Source organism: Anabrus simplex, chromosome 8 (assembly GCF_040414725.1).
Source record: "Anabrus simplex isolate iqAnaSimp1 chromosome 8, ASM4041472v1, whole genome shotgun sequence".
In the NCBI taxonomy this organism is placed as follows: domain Eukaryota; kingdom Metazoa; phylum Arthropoda; class Insecta; order Orthoptera; family Tettigoniidae; genus Anabrus; species Anabrus simplex.
The window spans coordinates 238,303,632-238,325,748 of record NC_090272.1 but is presented as its reverse complement, the minus strand read 5'-3'; the positions used below and the strand labels follow the sequence as shown (position 1 = coordinate 238,325,748).

The 22,117-nt window shown below is 43.1% G+C and overlaps 1 protein-coding gene across 1 annotated transcript in view; it reads left to right on the top strand.

Annotated features, from left to right (window-relative positions):
• The first annotated feature begins 443 nt into the window (after nt 1–443).
• The window catches only part of LOC136878757 (uncharacterized), a 35,054-nt gene continuing 13,380 nt past the window's right edge, over nt 444–22,117 (top strand). Inside the window, exons 1-2 of the mRNA XM_067152214.2 lie at nt 444–717; nt 14,082–14,341. Of these exons, the coding sequence (XP_067008315.1) occupies nt 477–717; nt 14,082–14,341 (501 nt within the window). The 5' untranslated portion in view covers nt 444–476. The remainder of the gene's footprint in view (nt 718–14,081; nt 14,342–22,117) is intronic.

The following is a 22,117-nucleotide window of genomic DNA, read 5'->3' as shown; positions in this document are numbered from 1 at the left end:
AGAAGGAATAACCGGCTATCAAAGCAATCGCGCGGTTGCAGTCTGAGTGAGTGAGTAAGTGACTGTATGAGACACGGTTCTCACTATTTCCCCCCCTTCCCCTCCGTACTTGATGACGTCACGTGGGGGAGGAGGAACAGGTGGCCAGGGGGGTAAGCGAGTAGTAAAAAGGCGGCTTGAATGGTCCCTCCCTCCACCAATGAACGCGCGTCTGTCAGAAGACAAGACCAGTACCATTGGCTAAACAGGGAAAACCCCCAGACAGGAGAACTTCTTCGTCATCCTGGCTTTGCCCTCTCCTTAAGTCATCTAAGGTGTAGAGGGGCAGGGGTGGTGTGTGTTAAAAATCCGTCCACTTGAACTTCCTGTGACACTATATACTGGCGGGCACTTTGTGGAGAAGAGTCAGTTGAACTCCAGCAGTTGTCAATAACACGTGCTAAGTGAAGCTATAGTGATTCAATGTTAGTGTAGTCATGGAAGGTTATATGGGCAGTAGTGTACACTTCGAGGGCCATCCGGAGGGCCTCCTAGACAGGGACCAAAGAACAGTGTCCAGAGGAAGGTTTGATGACATGACAGCTACAAGAGTGTTGGCGCGAAGTTGTGGTAGCAGCATCACCACCACCACCCTATCAGCAACCACCGTCAGTTGGAACAATAAACGAAGACAACATCCTACTGTCAGGTGGTCCACCATCCGTCGAACATTACGCAGTAAGTTGCCCAGTTTTCAGCGCTGTCAAAATGTTTTAAGTAATTCTCTTCTCATTCATAATTCTCACCATCTTCATCAAAAATACCCATTGACTGTCATTGCCATAAATATTTCACTCATTGAAGATGACAAGAAAATTAATATAGTTGCCTAAACCTACTTCTTATTTCAATCTTGATTGAAACCAGCGAAGCCTCTTAAATGTCTTTCGTCATCTTGGCCTGGCTCACCTCGTCACTCGTAAGCTCGGGTAACTGTCTTCAGGTCTTAGTCATAAAATCACACGTGACTCTCTTACCTTCTTGCGCCATACCTAAACCATTCCGTTGCAAATCTGAAGAAAGAACATTTCAGAGCAGATATCCTATTTTTGATCTCTCACTATGCATGAGCTAGCTCTCTTGTTTCTCAAAGCGCTAATGTGCAAGAAATTATTTCGGAAAGAACAGTGTGAGTTTTGGGTCATTCGTTTATGTCTATATTTTTTATCTGTCCTCGGCAAAAATGTGTGATTTTGACCAGTGAGCAGACGAGGATATAAACTTGCCACCCTACATCATTCAGACTCTCGTTTAGCATGTGCCGTAGTGCTGCGCGAGTCCCTCACTGACGCGACCAGGAATGGGAGAAGCTCAGCTTGATATGAGTAGCTAGGTGTATCTGTATTCAGAAATGCATCTTTGTACTTACGTAAGGACACTGCATGCAGGTATCTCACGCAGAATGTCGGATGTCACCCAGCGTGGGGTCTTCTGACTTTGATTCGCACGACGCATGCATATCTTATGCTGCAACCTGCGTTCTTTGGAAGAGACACTTCACATGAAAGGAGCTTTTTAGGTAGTCGACATGCAAGGTATGTGATCGGACTCTGGAAACAATGTGCTTGCCCTCCCTGATTGAGCTACTGTTTAATAACATCTGACAGGATGATGTATAGCTTTCAGATAGGACGTGAGTGAAACAACAAACCCAGAACAGAGCGACGTCCTCTACTGGAGCCACACGTATGGCATTTGTCTGCGTTACAATTAGAATAGTTGTAACTCTAAGCATCGAGACTATCACCAAATGGGAGATTTATAGCTTGTTATCTTTTACTGCACGTTCCTTTCATTAAGTCAAGACAGAAATATATTGTCAGTTTTCATATTAATTCCAGTAGAATTATTCTTTAGATCAAGTATTAAACATATGGTCCACCAGGATTCGCTTTACACTCCGCGGTAGCTTTGAGGAAATTTGTTCCTTGGTTCATCGTTGATATTTAATGAATAAGTAAATTAATGTTTAGGAATTTAGTAATCTCTTCAACTAACCAACACTCAGTAATGCTCTTATTTCTCTTCATAAAGTTAGTGAGGACACCTCGTTTACTTCAGCCAGTCTCTGTCACATTGCCAAGTATTGATCGAGATCGGATAAAACTAAATGCAGTTTCTTCTGTAATATATATACAGACATTTAGTTTCTTAAATGTTTTAGTTTGTTTGTGACATAAAATATCCTGCTTATACTTCGAAGACTTCAAAAAGTAGAATATAATACGAAGCATAAATTATTGTTATTAGTGATGTTGTAATTGAACGCCAACAACATCGAACATTTGTCTTTTACTGGATGAAGTAGCCTATATTTGAAGAGAAGTGTAAACCAGTACCCAAAATAAACAGAAACAATACCGATTTAATGATTATTATGGACAAATGTGTTTAGGTTTTTGATGTTCGTACTCTGACTCGCTCTTTCATGTCTGAATTTTCTCGAGACTCGAACCATGTGATATCCATGTTGTTCACAGCGGCTGGCACCTGTTGCATGCAAAGGAAGCTCCTGCTTCTCATTCCTTATTGAAGTTCTTCGCTCCCGCTAGAGTTCAGTGTAACCTCTGTTTGGTCTTCTATCATTCGTTACCGACTGGGCGCTGGTTTACAAACAAAGCGCTGCGCATTCTCCCAGTTTCCGCGCGTTCGCAAAAATATGATCTTATAATCGTTGAATGTTCTTGAATTAAATCAGGATTTGAAGTTTTATATTTCCTTTATTGTATTTTTAGCTATTGAACATTTCTGCTTTTCAGTGGTTGACGATCATATCAATAAAATGCCGTTATTTATCTACAATATTTAAAATGAAGGCCTAATTGAGTTTCAGTAAGGAAATTCTAAGGAAGATTTTGAAGATTTTTGCTTATCTAGCATTAATCATTTTTATAACAATGAACGATTTTATTAGGCTACCTGTTTAATGTATTTAGTTAGGAATTGTGTTTCTTTCATGCTCTCTGTAGCGTACTTAAACCAATGAGCGGTTCAGAAGAATAGAATGATAAAGAATATTGACCTAATCATTGTCTGGTGCCGTTACAACCGATTGTTCAGACGTGTGGCGAGGCCTGGTGCAGGTCGTATGATTTGACGTCCGTAGGTGACCTGCGCGTCGTGATGAGGATGACATGATGATGATGACACATAGGCCTACACCCAGTTCCCGTGTCAGGGAATTAACCAACTATGGTTAAAATTTCTGACCCTGCCGGGAATCGAACCCGGGATCACTGTGAGCAAAGACCAGCACGCTAACCTCTTAGCCATGGAGCCGGACCAGAAGTAATTTAAGTTAGGCAATGATAGACTTCCATCAGAGTATAAAGATTTTGCATTTTGAACTACCGGTACCTTAAATTTCCATCCTGATACTCTGGCCTAATTGTGCTGTTAATTTGAATATAAATTCTAAGCTTCTCTCATCTTTGTCACTACCCTTGTAATAACACAGCGTTCTATTCTATTATATATGTTGAGGGTTTGAATTCATGAACGCAGTTTTCTCAAAAAATAGAAATATTCCAAGGAGCCCTTTTCTCTGTAGCGGGTTACCTCTTTTGATTGAATTTCTTCAGCATAGGCAAAAATTCATCATCCTCCTGGCTATTTCCCAATTAGGTGGGATCAGCATTTTTATGGATTTGCCTAGTTTTAAGGCCAGCTGACACCAACCGTACGTTGAGGGACGTGTTTCTGTGGTCGGATGTGTTGTAAATGAGGATTTGTATTAAGATGAACACACACAGACACACAGCCCCCGTGCTATAAGAATTAACTGTATGCAGTTAAAATCTCCAACACGAACCCAGGGTCCTTTGAAGCAAAGACCACTACGCTCACTACTTAGCTAAGAAAAGGCTGCGTCTTGAATTAATTAGGGTAGCACAGAATGATACCTACTGGAAAGGGTGCAAGGAAGATTGAGGAACCAAACCAAACTCCATGGCACTACAGCCCTTGAAGGGCCTTGGCCTACCAAGCGACTGCTGCTCGGCCCGAGGGCCTGCAGATTATGAGGTGTCATGTGGTCAGCACGACGAATCCTCTCGGCCGTTATTCTTGGCTTTCTAGACCGGGGCCGCTATCTCACCGTCAGATAGCTCCTCAATTCTAATCACGTAGGCTGAGTGGACCTCGAACCAGCCCTCAGGTCCAGGTAAAAATCCCTGACCTGGCCGGGAATCGAACCCGGGGCCTCCGGGTAAGAGGCAGGCACGCTACCCCTACACCACGGGGCCGGCAAGATTGAGGAACACTTCCCATAAATCAGATTCAGTATCACAGGTACGTTCCTACTACAGTACAGTTATGTAAACAAACGTGAGTGTAGGAAGCGGGGAGATAGAGGATTCTCGGAAGAGAAAAGCGCTTACTCACAGGATGTCTTTAAAGCGGACTACCTTGCGGTCACTTATTACGCTCAACATATTCTAAAATTGTCTGCGAACACTACATTGTGGTATCCTTACACCCCATCGCGAGCGGTATGATTGTCATAAACTCCACAACGCAAAACCCACTCGCTATTCAGAACTCCGTTCGCTGAAAAATAGCTGGTCATGATCGCCTTCTATGCTCAAGGTTGCGAGATCGAATTCCGACGGAGTCCGTTAACATTTGACAGTGTTTAAATGCGAGACATTTGAGACTAATATAGTCTATGTTAAAGAACTGTATTCCAGGAAAAAGTACAGACACACTGGCGTTTTCAAAACATATGTAAAAATTGACCGGACGTACGAAGACTCAGTAATAATAATAATAATAATAATATTTCAAAATTCTTCCGTACGTTCCCTAATACAAGGCATGGTATGCTTAGCGATCACTAACAAACTTAATAAAGTATATTCTTTGAAGAATAGAAAACTGAGAAATATGCTTACAGTGTAACTGTTGGTCGACAATCTTCGTGAACATAAGATTTCTTTTGTTTCTGTTTGTTTTACTCCGTAGCGACTCAGACTGATCATACGGTGACACGTCTGAGAATGAAGCGACCGTGGCCTTAATTAAGTTACATCCCCACCATTTGTCTGGTGTGAAACCACCGACGGTGGTGTTCGAACCAAGCATCTCCCGAATGCAAGCTAACTGCGCAGTCAACTCTGTCCGCTTACGAGAAAGAATTAGAAAAATAATTGGAAGCAATTCTTAAAACGAATGAAGTACGTTCGGAACACGCATTTGAGGGTGAAGCAGTGAGAACGCACTGTGGAGTTCGCTGGAGAAACGCTGAGTCATCCCTCTCTGATCTAAAACGTTAGTCCTGTTACCGACATCATAGTAAATACCGCCTGCTCGAGTTTGATCCAACAGTTACCAGAGTAGGGCCCGGGTTGGTGGATTCGACACCGACTCAGTCTAGTGGTATTTGGAGGTGCTCGAATACGCCAGCATCAAGAGGACGTCTACGAACAAAATTTCGGTACCTCGGTGAAACCTTAAAAAGTAGTAGCCAATGAATGTATCTGTATTCTCCTAACAGACTAGGCATTCCTAATGTCACTACCATGCAGAATGGTTCATGTAGCTGTTAACTTGTATCGGAGATCTACGAACCCACCGTCGGCATTAGTGAAGGAACGTCATTGTTTTCCCGTTTTCTACTTGAGGCACACGTCGATATTATACCTCAACTAAAACCACGGGAGCTAACTTGACAGTTTATTTACTTATCATCGCAGCGTCACCGATAACCACTTGGCTATGTGCGTTTTAACTCTTACACGATAGTGATTCCAACTCGAGTCCTGACAATATAATTATGATCACGTTATCAACAGCCACGTAAAATTACAAGCTATTTTTTTTCTTCTCGGAAGCAGTTCACAAGCAGTTTGTCCGTCATAGATGCACCGCTTTCATAACCGATTATTGTTTTGTCGCCAGTACGTTTGTCCAGGCACTGAGGGCTGAAAGGGCTCACGCAGCCCGAAGAACTGTGATACGAGAGACAGTGGGTCTGGTCATGGCCGAGTTTCTCGTGACACTGGCCATGTTGCCATCTGACTGGCATGTTTTTTCTTCAGTAAAGTCGAACTTCGTCGCTAATCGGTTAGAATGCTGGCCTCTAGTTTAGGGGTTCCGGGTTCGATTCCCGCTCAGGTCTGTGATTTTAACCTCAGATTATTATTATTATTATTATTATTATTATTATTATGTTGATTCATTGCTACTTCTTTTCACTTGATATCCATCGAGATCAAAAGTTGGACGTGAAAATCAGATTTCAAATCACGAAACATTCGTGGCGTAGTTTTCAAAACTTACGTGCCGCTCAAAGAGATGCAATGTCTTCCTATCAGTAGTCTAAGAGAAAATAAATCACATCTACCAACAGTGCTTGCATTCATCTTAATATTACACATCTTCATTTGCCCACAGGACATCACACTACCAAGCTCGTGAGAAACCACATAATAATGAATAGATCAAGTGTCAGGAAGTGCATCCGACCATAAAACCGGCCTTATCGACGTATAGCGATAACCCCATTCCCAGAAAATGGGAAAGGCTAGGAAAAATGACATATTTATTATTGGTTTCCCTTGAGTGAAAATTTCGTGCTCCTGTTCAATTAGACTACTAACTTAGTATGATTCTGAAGATACTTCGCGAGCTTTTAGAACAGCGGAAGGTAATGGTAATACATAGCAGTGACAGTGTAGAATAATTTACCATTAACCAACACTGTAATGCTATAGCCTGTACCACAATTTTAACGTGATCTGAAATTTCTTCTGGAAGAGCAGTGAGATAGCCATGGATCGAGAGATTCACGTTACTTAACCAGTCTTCTTTCATTTCTCTGACGCTTCCAGACATGAGTGATATAGATTTGACTAGCTTGAACGTCTTCCTCGAAATGCTACCTCATGACTTATCGTCGCCAATTACCTAGGACTGTGGAATGATGGATCAGCACACATTACCTGGGCAATTAGTGACTATTATTGCGGTAGGTCGACATACACACTGCAAATGAATGCCGCCAACCACAGAGAGTACAAAAACATTACACTGCTCTGTGCAGTCTGGTATGTCGCCGAGCACACCGCCATGTCTTCGTGTGGTCGCCGTGCGAATATCACCTATGAGCCACAGCACTTCAGCGTAAGGGCGTAGTTAATAGTAATCGAATCAGTGGATGGGAAAGAATCAACTATAGTAGCTTATGCTGCTGTTGCGAGCTTCGAATCCCAACGCTTCTCTTATGAGGTCTTAATAATAATAATAATAATAATAATAATAATAATAGTGTAATAATAATGGCATTAGTCTTACGTCCCAGTTCACGAAGGAGATGCGTAATAGATGAATGACAATGCCATATATTCGGTTTCATTTCAAAACGGCCATAGTTCAAATACTGATCAATGCATGCGAGATTTTGATTCTTGAGTGTAAAAGAGATCGCATAAGTATAGTTCGGATTTCACGTAAAACTAGAGATCCTGCGTCCGTTCCACTCCCAATAGAGATGGTATGATTTTGAATCCTTACAACCGAGTGAATGGCTACGCGGTATTGTCATCAGCTTGCATTTGCGAAATGGTAGTTCTGGCAGCCCCGAAGATGGTTTTCCGTGGTCTGCCATTTTCACATCCTGAGACGGACTGAGGTGCTGTATGGTATGAGAGGCAGCGGCCCGATCACGAAATCCAGCCATTTGAGTTTTCACTAGCTGCCCCCGTGGTACTTCAGAATCTGCAATCCAGGGCTGTTGTGTGTGGGTCTAGAATTTAAACCTTTGACTACCAGGCCATTCCAGGCACCAGTAAAGTTAATCTAAGGTACTCCCCCTACTTTGACGAGCGGTCATTGGCTTCTTATTGGAAGGGTTGGTTCACATAAAACGTGCTTCATAAAAATATTAATACTGTGGGATAATTTGATGGTGCTCACATCAGTTTACCATGCAGATGTGTTTAGGCTAACGGATTCATTAGTTTGGTCGTAAAGCGTGGTGGGTCTACTACCTGTTGTGACGTCAGAGGTCAGCGACCCTCATCAGGTCGGACCATGGCGTCCTGAATACGGAAGAAATGTTAAGGAAAAACGCAACACGAGGATGTGATTTTTACATAATATTGCACCACATCCTTTCTTCGCATAGAACCTGCGCATATCTGCAGGTTGTCTTTTTAAAGTGCTCTCTCCCCCTTGTTCTGAATCTGCGTCGTCTGTGAAGCCTCCAGTAAACTGTTAACTGCCTCGATTTAACCCTACGTGACATCACTATTTGCAGAAGTTGGCCTATGAATGGAGAACTTGTAGTTTAAACACTACTTAGTGGATTGTGAGAGTTCAGTCTCCTGTTTATAGCAGAGACGGTAAAGGCGTGCTCGGTTCACCCGGAAGTACGTGGGTTCGACTCCCCGTCGGAAAGTCGAAACATTTAAAAAATGAGATATCCACTTCCAGAGGTGCACATGGCCCTGACGTTCACTTAGCCTACACCAAAAAAATGAGTACCAGGTTAATTCTCGTAGGGGCAAAGGCGGCCGGGCGTAGAGCTAACCGCTCTACCCCACCAAGCGCAGAGGTTACTTATAGTGGAAGCATTTACCTTCCGCCCCTCCCAGGGCCTTCATATCCTATATGGAGATGACTGCTTGTTTATTCTTTATACATATTAGATGTCTAGTCGGGAAAATTCTGCTTTAGCTTTCAAATCCAATATTCCTGATTTGACTTGCAGCGGAACGAGCAGAGGACAGGCAGCCGAGTTATTAGTGGCCGCTCACCAAGACGGTTACGATTTAGATATCACATCCCTGTGGTTCGGATTCCGCGTAAAACTGTGTCTATAATCACTATATTATCAAGAGTGAGATAAAACTGCTAACTTGCTTGGTTGCCTTTTCTCGCAGAGGGTGCATAAGGTGCCAGATGGTGTCCATTCTAATGATTGTGATCTGCAACTGAGACCGTACATCACCCGCGCACCCTATGGGCGGGCTATGGTGATAGGCAGTTTGTGACACTTGCGACTCCGGCTCGGAATGGTATTTATTTTGAATGGGAAATCCACCTGCAGGTGGAGGGGTGGGATTCATCTACAGGGAAGGGTAGGTAAACATTTCACTTAATGTGATCATTTCCTAACTGTTGCCTAACCTAATTAAGGTAAATTGTAAAGATTTTAAATAACTGTTCGTGTTTTTCTTTTAACAGTTTGCTTTAGGTCGCGGCGACATAGATAGGGCTTACGGCGACGGTGGCCTTAATTAGGGTACAGCCCCAGCATTTGCCTGGTGTGAAAATAGGAAACCACGTAAAACCACCTTCAGGGCTGCCGCCATTGGGAGGGGGGGGTTCGAACCCACTATCTCCCGGATGCAAGCTCACAGCTGCGCGCTCCTAACCGCACCAACTCACCCGGTACTTGGTGGTTCAGTGCGCGTCATTGAGAGATGGCTATTTGCCACTTGTAATTGTTTAAACAGAGCATTCCGATATCTGGTATTTACACCCCCCACGCGACTGTCAAGGTCGCTCGGTATGGAGCTGGTTCCCTGAGCTAGTCAGACCGGTGGCGCTGGAAGTGTCAGTGGAGCCGGGGCTGTCGGTCAGCTACCTAGCCTTGGTCCTTGCTGCCCAGGCACTGTGCCACCTGACATTCCGAGCTTCTATGAATCGCGAGGCGGTGCACAGGAACTGTTGGCAGCAGAATGTAAACAAGGGAAGTATCATGAATAAGCTAGGTCGGCCCAGCCAAACACCACCCCTCGACAGGTGCTCCACTGCGATCGTTCTGTTCTTCAGAGATTCACATTTATCTCTTATGAAGAATTCTTCTTTTTGCTGTACGTAAGGTAGTGTTGAAATATTGTTGCTTATACAGCGACAGGACGGATTTTAATGTAGTGTTCGTAGTTGTGGAAAACATTTAACGAGAAAGGGTTAGGTGTTCGAAACATTACTGTGACGGAAGGGAGCCGAGTAATAGCTAGTTTAGTGAAGGAAGTCAAATAAGATGGCCTTCCGAGCGCTTTCTTGGCTTATGCTGCCTAAACAGCCAATGATTAGACCCCAAGTATGAATAGAAGAATTGTTGAACATCAACAAAAACACTGACAGCGAACTGTATCCCTCGATAAGCAGTCATGTTAGAATTCGCAGTACAAGATCATTCTTAAATTTAGAAACCATAATTTTAAATAAATCTTGTAATCCTTAACACAGAAAGAGTCCATTTCTCTCAGTCTTTATTGGCATGTTTGGTTTGGTTATTTTAAAGAAATCTCAGGAATGGTCAGACCACCAGTACTCTGTCAGGACAGCTCGAAGCTGTACTAGAGCCACCTGTCTACCACTTAATGGTCAATGGAATTACACCTGCGTACTCCCTGTGTTGAGACATGTCGCGCATATCAAGTATCGTCACCGTTCATTCACAAAGTCGGGGAAACCCATTGGCTTGTTTTAAAAGGGGGAGATAATTTTTTTTCCGTCCTAAATAGCTGAGTGTCAGGCAGGTCAGGCGGTAGGAGCATTGTTGTTCTTTATTGGAAGCTCATCAAGACACAAAGAAGGCTGTCAGCTGTTCCACATACATCTGAGCTGTCTCCCTGCACGGACATCCGCTGCGGACTGCCGTCAGCACCCGGCCTTGCGCAATGCGATCCTCTTCCTGCACGCGCCGACTACTACCGTCTTTAAATCGACAGATCATGCGATTCACATTCCTAAACATTTCTACCCTCGGTAACTTCGATTTCTTGTTCTGGTTTTGTAATTCTTCAATTCAACTCTTAACTTTTGACTGACAATTTCCACTTCAGTTATCCTAATACTGATCTATAATGGAAATTGTACTCAGGCGGACAGGTTGTCCGATGCACAGTGTTAGCAAGCGCCTGGATTCTCCTGTTGAAGTTACAGTGACTTCATAATGGTGGACATTTCCGAATTCCTTAGTTAAAAAATACAACAGATGTTTGGTCGGTGATCGCTGTTCTAAGGCGCGAAACAACTAGATTATCTCATTTTGTTTATTGTTTTCCTTGTCGGATGATGTTGCAGTAACCGTCGAAAGTAAGAAAGAAGTAAATTCGCCAATTTCACATCGTCCTCGTACGGCCGACTTAGCTGTTTGAGAGCAGAAGCTTAGTTCAAACTGTGTGTGTGAGGATTCCTTGTCATAAACTTGTGTCGATAGGTCCTAAAAGGATGGATAGATGAGATCACTGTCAGAGGGGTATTCATAATGGAAAGGACTGGAAATCTTGAATGATTGCATTTATTTGTGCGTTTGGTGGGACCGAGCTCGATAGCTGCAGTCGCTTTAAGTGCGGCCAGTATCCAGTGTTCGGGAGATAGTGGATTTGAACCCCAACGTCGGCAGACCTGAAGATGGTTTTTCGTGGTTTCCCGTTTTCACACCAGGCAAATGTTGGGGCTGTACCTTAATTAACGCCACGGCCGCTTCCTTCCCATTCCTAGGCCTTTCCTATCCCCTCGTCGCATAAGACCTATCTGTGTCGGTTGCGACGTAAAGCAAATAGCGTTTGGTGGAACGGAGGACTCGGTCGCAGAGGGTGAGGACTAGGAGAAATGGTGAGACTGTGTTGTTACCGATGAAGTGATTAATCATTTGGTTTAGCTATCGACGATATTACAGTATTAGGACGTCTTGTGACAGTCTTCAGAATTGGAAATTATCTTACTACTGTAAAATGGCTGACAGCTAAGGATATATCCGTTCGACTAACATAATACTGCATTTAAATGTGTCAATCAGTCTTCTGGTCGGTAAATTGAACTGTTCTCTAAATCAAAATCGGAGAATGATATAACCGCATATGATTGAGGATTCTACATCGAAAATTACTGTTACAGTATCACTCGCGAGAAAAAGAAATTACTGTAGTTTACGAGGATAATGCAAATAAGTGTTTGGGTGTGTAGTTTGGAGCTGCATAACACAGAAGTGAAGGGTGGATGGATTCAGTTGGGCGATGACGAGGTATATTGAGCACAGAGTCGTCTGCTCTTCTGGAAATACTTAACCACTCGAAAGGTGTGTGTGTGTGTGTGTTTTCAGTCTTCAGCCCTAAGGCTGGTTGGATCCTCAACAGCTCTGCCATCAGCTGTCATAGATGGCCTAGATATCACTGAAGAGGCGTACTAGGAAAATGAGGAGTGAGGTAGTTTCCCGTTGCTTTCCTTACCGAGCTAGAAGTTTTTATTACATATCAGTCTGCTAAGCCCACTGAAATGCATGCATCAATTAACCCTATGAGCAACATTTTCACACCATTCATAGCAGGAACTGGCTGCATAAGGAATGACATTAGGCCTACTGGCATCGCTCATACCTCAGTCACTTTCATATTGTTAAAGTCAAGGATAAGACTGAGACAGGTCAGTGAAAGTAACTAAATTGCTCTAGCCTATACCAGAAGTCATAGTGCACTGTATAACACTAGGTCCCACCAGCAAAGGCATGATCTGAAGTAACAGTCATAAAAACTGAGTTAGTTGCTTGTAGCTTATGCAAATAATCATTTCGTCCACCGGGACTTTAGACAAAAGCCTGAAAGGAATAAGAGTTTCTAAAGAAAAGAGGAATATACGCGCGTAACACATGCGTGAGGGCGTAGTAGGCTGCTGTGCTTCATCTTCTCGAGAAGGAAGTGTCTTACCTCGTTCACAGGAGATGCTACGTCCTTGCAGCTCGTCAACAAAAGGGAACATTTTTCACAGCCTGTTAAATGGTAACTGCAGCCATCACATTTCATTAGAGTTGCTGTCCATCAGCACAGCGGCGCGCCGAAGTATCCGGTCTACTGACTGCCCAGCTGGTGCTAACTCAACTCATATGGCAGTACTATTTGAATTCTTTCATTCAGTCACCAATCTGATTTCTTAGGGATATGGGATAATAATATATCCTCCACTGGTAACAAAACGGCCCACATGTCACATCTCGGTAATTTCCGTCACTATTACGGGTTTGCATAGATCTGAGAGGTTACTTCATTTAATAATACCACCGAACTGAGGCGAGATCGAACCCAGTAACTTAGGTTCTACTTCTACTGTCTGAGCCTCGTACCCCTGCTTACTTTATTCAATTTCTCATTCTCTTCGCTGTGGCTATCTTATCTGACGTCAGGTTTGCACTAATCTCGACCGCTGTTAGAATCCACCAGATGAGGGAAGCAGGACTATTAGCCTATAAACCTTTGGGATGAAAAACCTACTGGGCTGTGTGTGAGTAAAACCAGCAACATGCTCCACAGATTCACCGAGTACGGTCACGTTGTTTGCCACCTTTCTACCAACCCACTTGCAGAATGAAGAGAAATAAGTCTACGTTTGAAACATTGAAAAATTATTATTAATAATAATAATAATAATAATAATAATAATAATAATAATAATAGTTATTTGCTTTACGTTCCACTAACCACTTTTATACGATTTTCGGAGACGCCGAGATGCCGTAATTTCATCCACGAGGAGTTCCAGTAAATCTACCGACACAAGTCTGACGTATCTGAGCACATCCAAATACCACCGGACTGAGCCAGGGTCGAACCTGCCAAGTTGGGGTCAGAAGGCCGTCTGAGCAATGAATTTTTTAAAAATAAGAATAAGGTTGAAAAAATGGGCTATAATCCTCTTAAAAGGGTTAACGTTCTCCGTTTCGCAACATGAAAATTTCTGTTTGTACGCAACGCTGAAAGGCATTGTGTTCCAATAAGTCAAGGAGTTTTGTATGAGCTTTTTTGTTAACAGTATTCAATGGATTATAACGATTTCATATTCTGTAATTATACTTAAAGTACGCTGCGCTATAGCCTATCAGATAATTGAAATATTGGCTCCATTTCCAAAACAAATGAAATAGAGTGCTACAGAGAATTAATATACACATCCGTGCCATTGGAAGTACAGCAGAGTCTCATTACCCTTGTTTACTGTTCGGCTTAGTAGGCTCTGTAGCTGAAAGAGTATTTTTGTAAAACCATTTTTACGAAGTTTGTGTGTCAGAAGTTGTTAAATGGTAATTTGTTTTTCAGGACTCGGCGAGGCGCTGGTGATCGGTGTGTGCGTGTTATCCGCGGTTCGGCTCCCCCCTCTTGCCATGGCCGCGCCCGTTGATGTTCGTGCCAACAGCCACCCGAAGTGGATCAACCCGTGTGGAATTGGGCAGACCCCAAACTTACCCGAGCTGGACTCCGAAATAGCATCGGACTACCACAGCGAAGAACTCCTTGATCGCATCCTCATCCAAGCCCGTACTGCTCTCATGCAAGCGGAACGTTTCAAGGAGGATTATGTAAGTATCCCTCACATAGTTATTACCTCCCTCGGCGAGATGTCCACCAAAATAAGTGAACCGAGTGATATTATGTCAAGACCTATCTGCTTCGGCGTGACGTAGGCTGAAGCAAATTGTAAAAATAAAAGTTACAGCCACGCGGCCTATAAAACGCAGCCAACGCGTTCAGTTATTATTATTATTATTATTATTATTATTATTATTATTATTATTATTATTATTATTATTATTATTATTATTATTATTCGGTTCGGGTAGTCCCGGTTCCATTCTCAGCCGGGCTGGGCATTTTAGTTCATTCCTCTGGATCGGAGACTGTTTTTCATAATACTCGCCTCTTCGTTTACTTCCAACACAACACATTAACAACCACCATAGATATGCAGAGTAGTAAGTACATGCCTTCACTTAGGATTGACGTCAGGAAGGGCATCCGTCCGCAATACTGGGCGAAGTGCACATATGGATCGCACCTGCAACCGTACCAAGCTGTGGAAGTAATGCTAAGTAAGATGGAAAGTTTATTTATTTACTTAAGAGTATACATAGGGTTAGTATTCAAAGTTTACTGCTCTTCCCGAACATCCTGAAGATGATTGCCCAAGTCACGGAATTGTTTACATACTTTCCCCTCTTGTGGACATTCCGTGGATTGGATGTTGGTTGTCTGCTAATCGGTGGAAGCGAGAAGAGTGTTGGGCGAGACAATGGCTAGCTGATGTCTGGCCGATAAGAGCAGGTGTGGAGAGGGTGGGTTGTGTAGCTTCCAAGACGTGCGCAGAAAGTTTAAATATGCTTCCGTCCCTCTTCCGGCAGTTTAGACAGACATGAATATTCTTCAAAATGACGGAGCAGTGGAATCGAACCAAGGTCGTCTTGTCATGCCTTGTGATGGGGAAATCCCTGTGGCTTACCTGTGACCGCGCACAGTCCGTGCCAGCCAATAACAATGGACGCTTTTTTTTGTCTTGTCTGGATATTTTTTTTATTAAAAACGACATTCAGTTACCCACTAGGATTGCCATTTTTGTCCCGTTACATACATATGCCCTTAAAACAAGGGAAGAATGTATTTAATTTAAATTCCTAGCTTATGGTAAGTCAGTCTTAGTTATCATATTAGTCATACTTATTTCTCGATTTATGTTCAGAAATAGTGTTATTCGCATTATAGGGCCTACTCGCACTTCCATTCGAACTGAAATTTTAAACAAAAATCATGGTAATCAGCAAAGAGAAACACCATGTAGGCTACAGGTGTCACATTTTCAGGTGCTAACACAGTACTGGGTTCTGGATGTAGAAATAAGGACCGTGTTTTGTGAAACCTTGAGCTCCGAAAGTTACCAGTGCTGCTTCCGGTGTCGAAGGAGGGACACTGTAGTCAACTGTGGGGGGGCGTTCTCAAGATCCCATGGGTAGACCTTGTCATGCCGGGAAATCAGGTCAAGTCGCAAAACTCTGTAAAGCAACTACTTCAGTCACATCTTCCAAACTGACAAATACAGCCTGTTTTTTAATTTTATTTTTAAAAGCTATAATAGTTATAGCAAATCGAACTCAAATATTGGGATTGATGTGGTGATTTAAGATTTTGCAGGTTATCTGCTGCACCGTCACTACAATCTAATCTCTAAGACTGGATGGAAATTCTAATCTCTTCCTAAAATATTGAAAAATCTTGGTATGGCACCTCGAGTTCCCAGTAAAGTCCATAAAGACTCGAAGACATTTATTGTGCGTTCATGAATATTCTTTTCTTGGTGTACCTCTGAATCCTGTTCGTTTCAAATCTTATTGTGGGATCCGCAATTACAGCTCAAGAGTTCACAGCAAAGCAGGAAATTTCCTCTTGTACTGTCCAGCTCTTCTTCCTCCTTTGACCGTAAAACGTCGAGACGCGAGTTCCGAATTAGCATTGAACTGATCATAGAAAGAAACGAGGTCGTGGGCGGAGATTATCCTGGACGCGATAACTCCGGCATCCGCTACTGAGTGGATGGTCGCCAGGAAGAACTACAAACACTATTGCTCACCAGATACGGATGTGTGTTGTTCTGGAGTTATTATTAACATCATTGTTGAAGAACAACACTCATCCCGAGTTAAAAATAAAGTTATACCTGTGTAAAAGTATTCCCCATAACCTGGTTGATGATAATGGTGTAAAGAAGCAAGATACTACACAGTATGTATCCAGAGTTGCACATCCGTTAAACCTTTATCAATCAATTCGAACACCTGTCCGAGAAGAGTTATAGATAGAGGTAAGAAAGCTGTGGGCAGGAGACTGTCAGGAGGATGTAATGAAGACTCGACCGGATGTAGCAATAGGCGACACGCTACTGGCAGGAAGGCGGGTTGGCCATTGAAGTCACCGCCGTCGTACTAACTGGCATTCATTGGTACCAATATCGTGCAGATTTGGAACAATAGCTTTAATCTTCTCGTTACCCTGGAAACAGAATTAAGTCTCCAGGTTAGGTTCGTGTATATGTGAGTTAGCTGAGAACAGACCACCCGCCGTGCAGGCGCAAAGGAGGATCAATTAGCTAGAACCTGGCGTGCATCACTAATGCCTGGCCACTTCCGCTAGTTGGGCAGGACGGGTTAGGATCGAACCCGCTGTGTCAGCGCACAGTCAGCAGATACTCAGGTGTGCGTGGATTGAGCTTGCCGGGCGACACGCAGTCTGTTGAGCCCCACGTGATGTTTTGCATCTCAACAGGTTCTGACGGTGTCGTCTTCTTCCACAGAGCACAGCTGCACCGACTCATTTGAGATTGCATTTCTCTGAATGCCATTCCATCACCTTGTAAGTTCCTCAACAAGTGGCGAGGCCGGCAAATCAGTCAGGGATGCGTTCAAAATGCAAGCAAGCTTGTAGCTTTTCGTGCCTGTTTATGTTAGATCTTAGCCATGGCAGCGGGATCCCCTGCCTGTCGCAAGGGACCACTAAAAGGTGTCTCACGGGGCCCTTAGCTGAGTCCTGGCAATACTTCCATTTATTTTTGCCAGGCTACTCGTTTTCATCCATCCTATCGGACCCCCCTTAGTCGACTCTTGTTCTTTTCCGACCCCGTCCCTATTAGAGCATTTGAGGCCTAGGGAGTCTTTCATTTTCACGCCATTCGTGATAACACGCCGATAACTTCATTTTTCTAAATAATAATAATAATAATAATAATAATAATAATAATAATAGCGTGTGACCTCCGGGGAAGCCTGGTGCAGGCCGTATAGGCGACCTGCGCGTCTGACCCTACCTAAGATGATTTCTAGTCGACAACACACAACCCAGCCCCTAAGCCATCGGAATTAGCCAATGAAGGTTAAAATCCCTCCGGGAATCGAACCCGGGACTCTCTGGACCAAAGGCCAGCATGCTAACCATTTGGCCATGGAGCCAGACATTTTTCTAAATGTCGGAGCCCTTCTTCCCCCCCCCCCTTCTTATTAGTGTTAATAGAGGATGGTTGCCCAGTTCTATTTCGCTTAAAACAATAATCACCACCACCCCCAGTTTTACGTAGAATGCTACTGCCTGGTTCGTGAAAATCCCACATGCATTGGCGAACTCCTGCCCAGTGACGTTATCACGCATCATATTGGTGGTGCTGTGCTGTTTTGTTGAGTGATTCTAACCTTTTGTTCCATGCAAGTTCCGAAAGGAGTAATTCATTGGTACGTATTCTTGGCACCATGGGAGAGGTTTACTTTACTTGCGCCTGTTGATCTCATGTTACTGCGACTATTACTACAAGGCTATTCCAGCATAAAGGCTTGTTAGTGACGATTGGTGCAGAATTCGCTTGCAGTTGCAAAGTAAACCAGAGTCAAAATATTTTTCAATTTTTACATGGCGAGTAGTATTAACTTGAGTTTACATCTGATCCGAAAGACAGAAACTATACCTCAAACTCGCAAACATAAAAAATCGTGTTTACTGTAATAAGATATATTTTTGGAAGATTATTAATAAATTTAGTCACAGACCATTTCGAAGCTTCGAACAGTGTAGTACTCCACCAAATGTTAATAGAAACCGGAGTTCAGTACAATCTGCAATTATTCGAGTACAAATACGTTTGGCGCAAGAGCTACTAACGTTTGTAGTAATAAGTAAAGTTGACTCTATTAATTATGGGTTCGCAATAGAACTTGAGAGGTAAAGTCGAAGAGCACATTGGAAGAGTGTTAAGTGGATTGTGATAACAGGAGAGAAGAGACAAAGTGTACACAGAACGCACCCACCAGTTTCCGGCGAGCTGTTCGGTACTGGGTCAGAGCAGGGGTGCCACAAACCTCATTGTTTCACTTCTCCTGTTTCTGTCAAAGTTTGAAGGAGTGTTAGTAATTACTTACCCGTAGCCTAGATGATAATAATATTGTGTGGCTATTTCTAGCCGGGGCAGCCCTTGTAAGGCAGACCCTCCGATGAGGGTGGGCGGCATCTGCCATATGTAGGTAACTGCGTGTTATTGTGGTGGAGGATAATGTGTGTGGTGTGTGAGTTGCAGGGATGTTGGGGACAGCACAAACACCCAGACCCTCAGCCACTGAAATTAACCAATAAAGGTTAAAATCCCCGACCCGGCCGAGAATCAAACCAGGGATCCTCTGAACCGAAGGCCAGTATGCTGACCGTTCAGCCAATGACTCGGACAGCCTAGATATGCGCTGCCCAGAGGGTCACGTGACCAGGTCCGCTGCTTACCCCTCAACCCAGAATTAAAATGCGTAGACTGGCTGAGAATCGAACCCGAGGCAGGCACGAACATGAAATCAAACTGACATATTCCCTCTCTCATCTTATTGGGTTAATTGGTACGAGGCTTAAATCGAAACTGATCCCAATCAACTAGAAAGTTTCTTATTCTACATGGCCTATTCCCCAGTTTTTTGACGTCGGCTCGTAGAGTGAATTTGGCCCCAGTTTTGACATCGGATGCCCTTCCTGACGGCAGCGCTTATTTACTATTGCATGTTTCTGTGGTGGTCAGTAGTGAAATGTGTTATATATTGAGATAAACACAAACTTCCAGTCCCCGAGCAGTAATAGAGTTCTCTGCACCGAACTTTCAAATACTGTACCACCGAACTGAGCCGGAATCGTGCGCGCTGAGCTACTCAGCCCGGCAAATAATAGGAAGGACTTCTCGAAGACTGTAGGAGAGTGTGGTAATGTATACAGAAATTCACCGGGCCATTCCGTATGTTCATACGTAAGAACTTTTCGATATAAGTAAAATTTACCAACGGTACTTATATCTGAAGTAAGAAGTATTAAATTTCTAAATTCTATTTTGTGAACCATATTACACTGAGTGAGGCTTGAGCTACATGCTAACATGGCAACGCTGCACTTGTCATAAACTGGACGGGGTACACTGAGACGTAAGAATAAAAGGTTATGTACTGTTTTTATAAACCATAATGTTATTCAGTTTTTCCGTTGTGGTATTATGTACATACCTTTCGACTTGCGCGAAGAGCCCTAGAACGTTCTATTTATATTCGTCGAGGACTGTCTGAATCGTGTCTGCTTACAGAGAGTAGTTAAGATGGGTGAAATGACATTCCGGTGGGGGGGGGGGGGGTGTTTTTCGTGGAAGGCAAGAGAAAAAGGGGAAACATTGAGGCTGTACCAGAGAGGGTATGCACGGTATGCAGCTTAATGTCCCTTCGCATGAATTTACAACGTGGACGGAAAAGTGGGTTTAATGCAGCATCGAATTGTGGTCTTATCTTCTGCTGGTTCCTGTGCGTTATTACGCATCACTTAGCCTACATCTTGTTTGAGATATCTGTTTCATTCCCCGAAAGCACTCGGTATGAATATTTTAATAAAAGGAGAGAAAACATGTTGAATGTTCAGTTGTCCTTCAGAAGCAGATATGAAGCTGGAGTTAAATATGTCTACCATTTTACAGTGATCTTCAAGTTTTGTTATTGGTAGAGCATAGAGTATTACAAAGTCATTTGGATTGTTTAAGATGAAGTCTTATCAGGCCTGTCATTACTTCTCCGCCTAACCTGTATGTCCTCCACTTATTGACCAAGGTAACAACACGTTTGATTGATAACTAATTTATAACGGCGTAATTACATATTTCTCGTTAAGAACCGGACCTGAGCTTAGTAGAGGTCAGGCCGAAAGAGAGATCCGGGAAGTAAATAAACTAATTGAGGAGTAACATCCTGGAAGGGTTGCCTGCCCTGCCACTCACCCTATACAAAGGCCCCTGTTCGTTGATCGGACAGGCATATGATCTAGTGAGTCTGAGATCAAGGAAATGAGTATCGGTATGTGATGGAGTAAGCGCTTTCTTTATCGTTATGGTAATGGCTTTGGCAGTCGGAGAACTTTCTGTTCAATGACATCACTCCTTTGTCACGCGCTGTTTTTACTGAACATAGACTGACAGACAGACAGTGGGGCAACTAATTTACCTGCCTGCCTTCCACACACACAGCTGAAGCCCAAGGACAACAGGCCTACCAAACCCCCGTTAAATACCGTGCACTTCATTCAGCAGACCTGCCTCTTAGTAGTTTTACTATAACTTACTAATGTAAAAGTTCCTTTGTTTCTTCGGAAATTGAATTCGTATTTGAACTTAAAAGGAGCACCAGAAATTGTGCAATACCTGGACTTTTCATCTGAATGAACTTTCCATCGTATTATATAGGAAATTTAATAATGCCTTCTTTAACACTTGAATAATGACGGTTTTCCCTCGTTTGGATTCACAAAACATTTCTCAAAATCATGAATGCTGACCATTTCAAAGCATTTTCAGTTGCTTTCAACAAGAGCCATTTTTTTTTTAAATCGACCGCCTCTACATAATATTTTATTTTTAGATTTCCTGAATGAAACGTCAATTGAATTTTACGAGATCTACTTCTCTTTGCTCAGGAATTTAATTTATGTCGAGGGAAATACAAAAGATTACCTTGTAAAGCCTGATGTTCTCATAGCTATTCTACCTTTGCAGGTTTGTCATTACTGTGCCCACTTTCCACTGAAGCTTGTTGTTTTGTTTGTGTTTATAAATATTCAATCAGCTCTGTATAGTGACTCACTTCCGAGCAGCCCCTTGGCGTACTTGTGTGAGATTAATGTCATTAATTATCATTAAGTGACGACTACTGGCTATCGGGAAATATCAAACATCAGTCCCCGAGCTAGAGGAAATAACTATACACAGTTAAAATCACCTGTCGGGCCGCAAACTGAACCCAGGGCACTAGGAATCGAAGGAGCCAAACGTACTTTTTGTACTTGGGATAGTGCCTGCTCTCTGCAGAGCAATTTACACCTTCCTTTGAACGTATTTCACTATTAGTCAGCATGATTACAACTTCGTGGTCAACCAAGGCATCCTAGAGCTGTATTCCTTGTCCTTGCAAAACCGTGTGTGGGAGACCGCATTATTGTGGGTGTTAGCAGCGCCTACACGCACACAGGTAGGAACCAGCAGGTTGTCAATGAAAGGTTTAGCGAACTCTTGCATATCACGGTAGGTCCATATTCTCTGCCAGTAACCTCTTTTTGTTGTAATTCTAAAACGTTACTAAAAAGAGTTTGTGAATATATGGGTTTTAAAAAGTGGTAAGAACAGAAGAGGTGTGACTTTCTCTGGAGTGATCTTCACCCCACTCGAAAGGGCATGATTTAGCTCGTATTATTTCCTCTAAGACCACCTCGCACCAATGAGAATTACTAATAGACCTAACTAATACATAATGAAACTGAAATTTAAATAA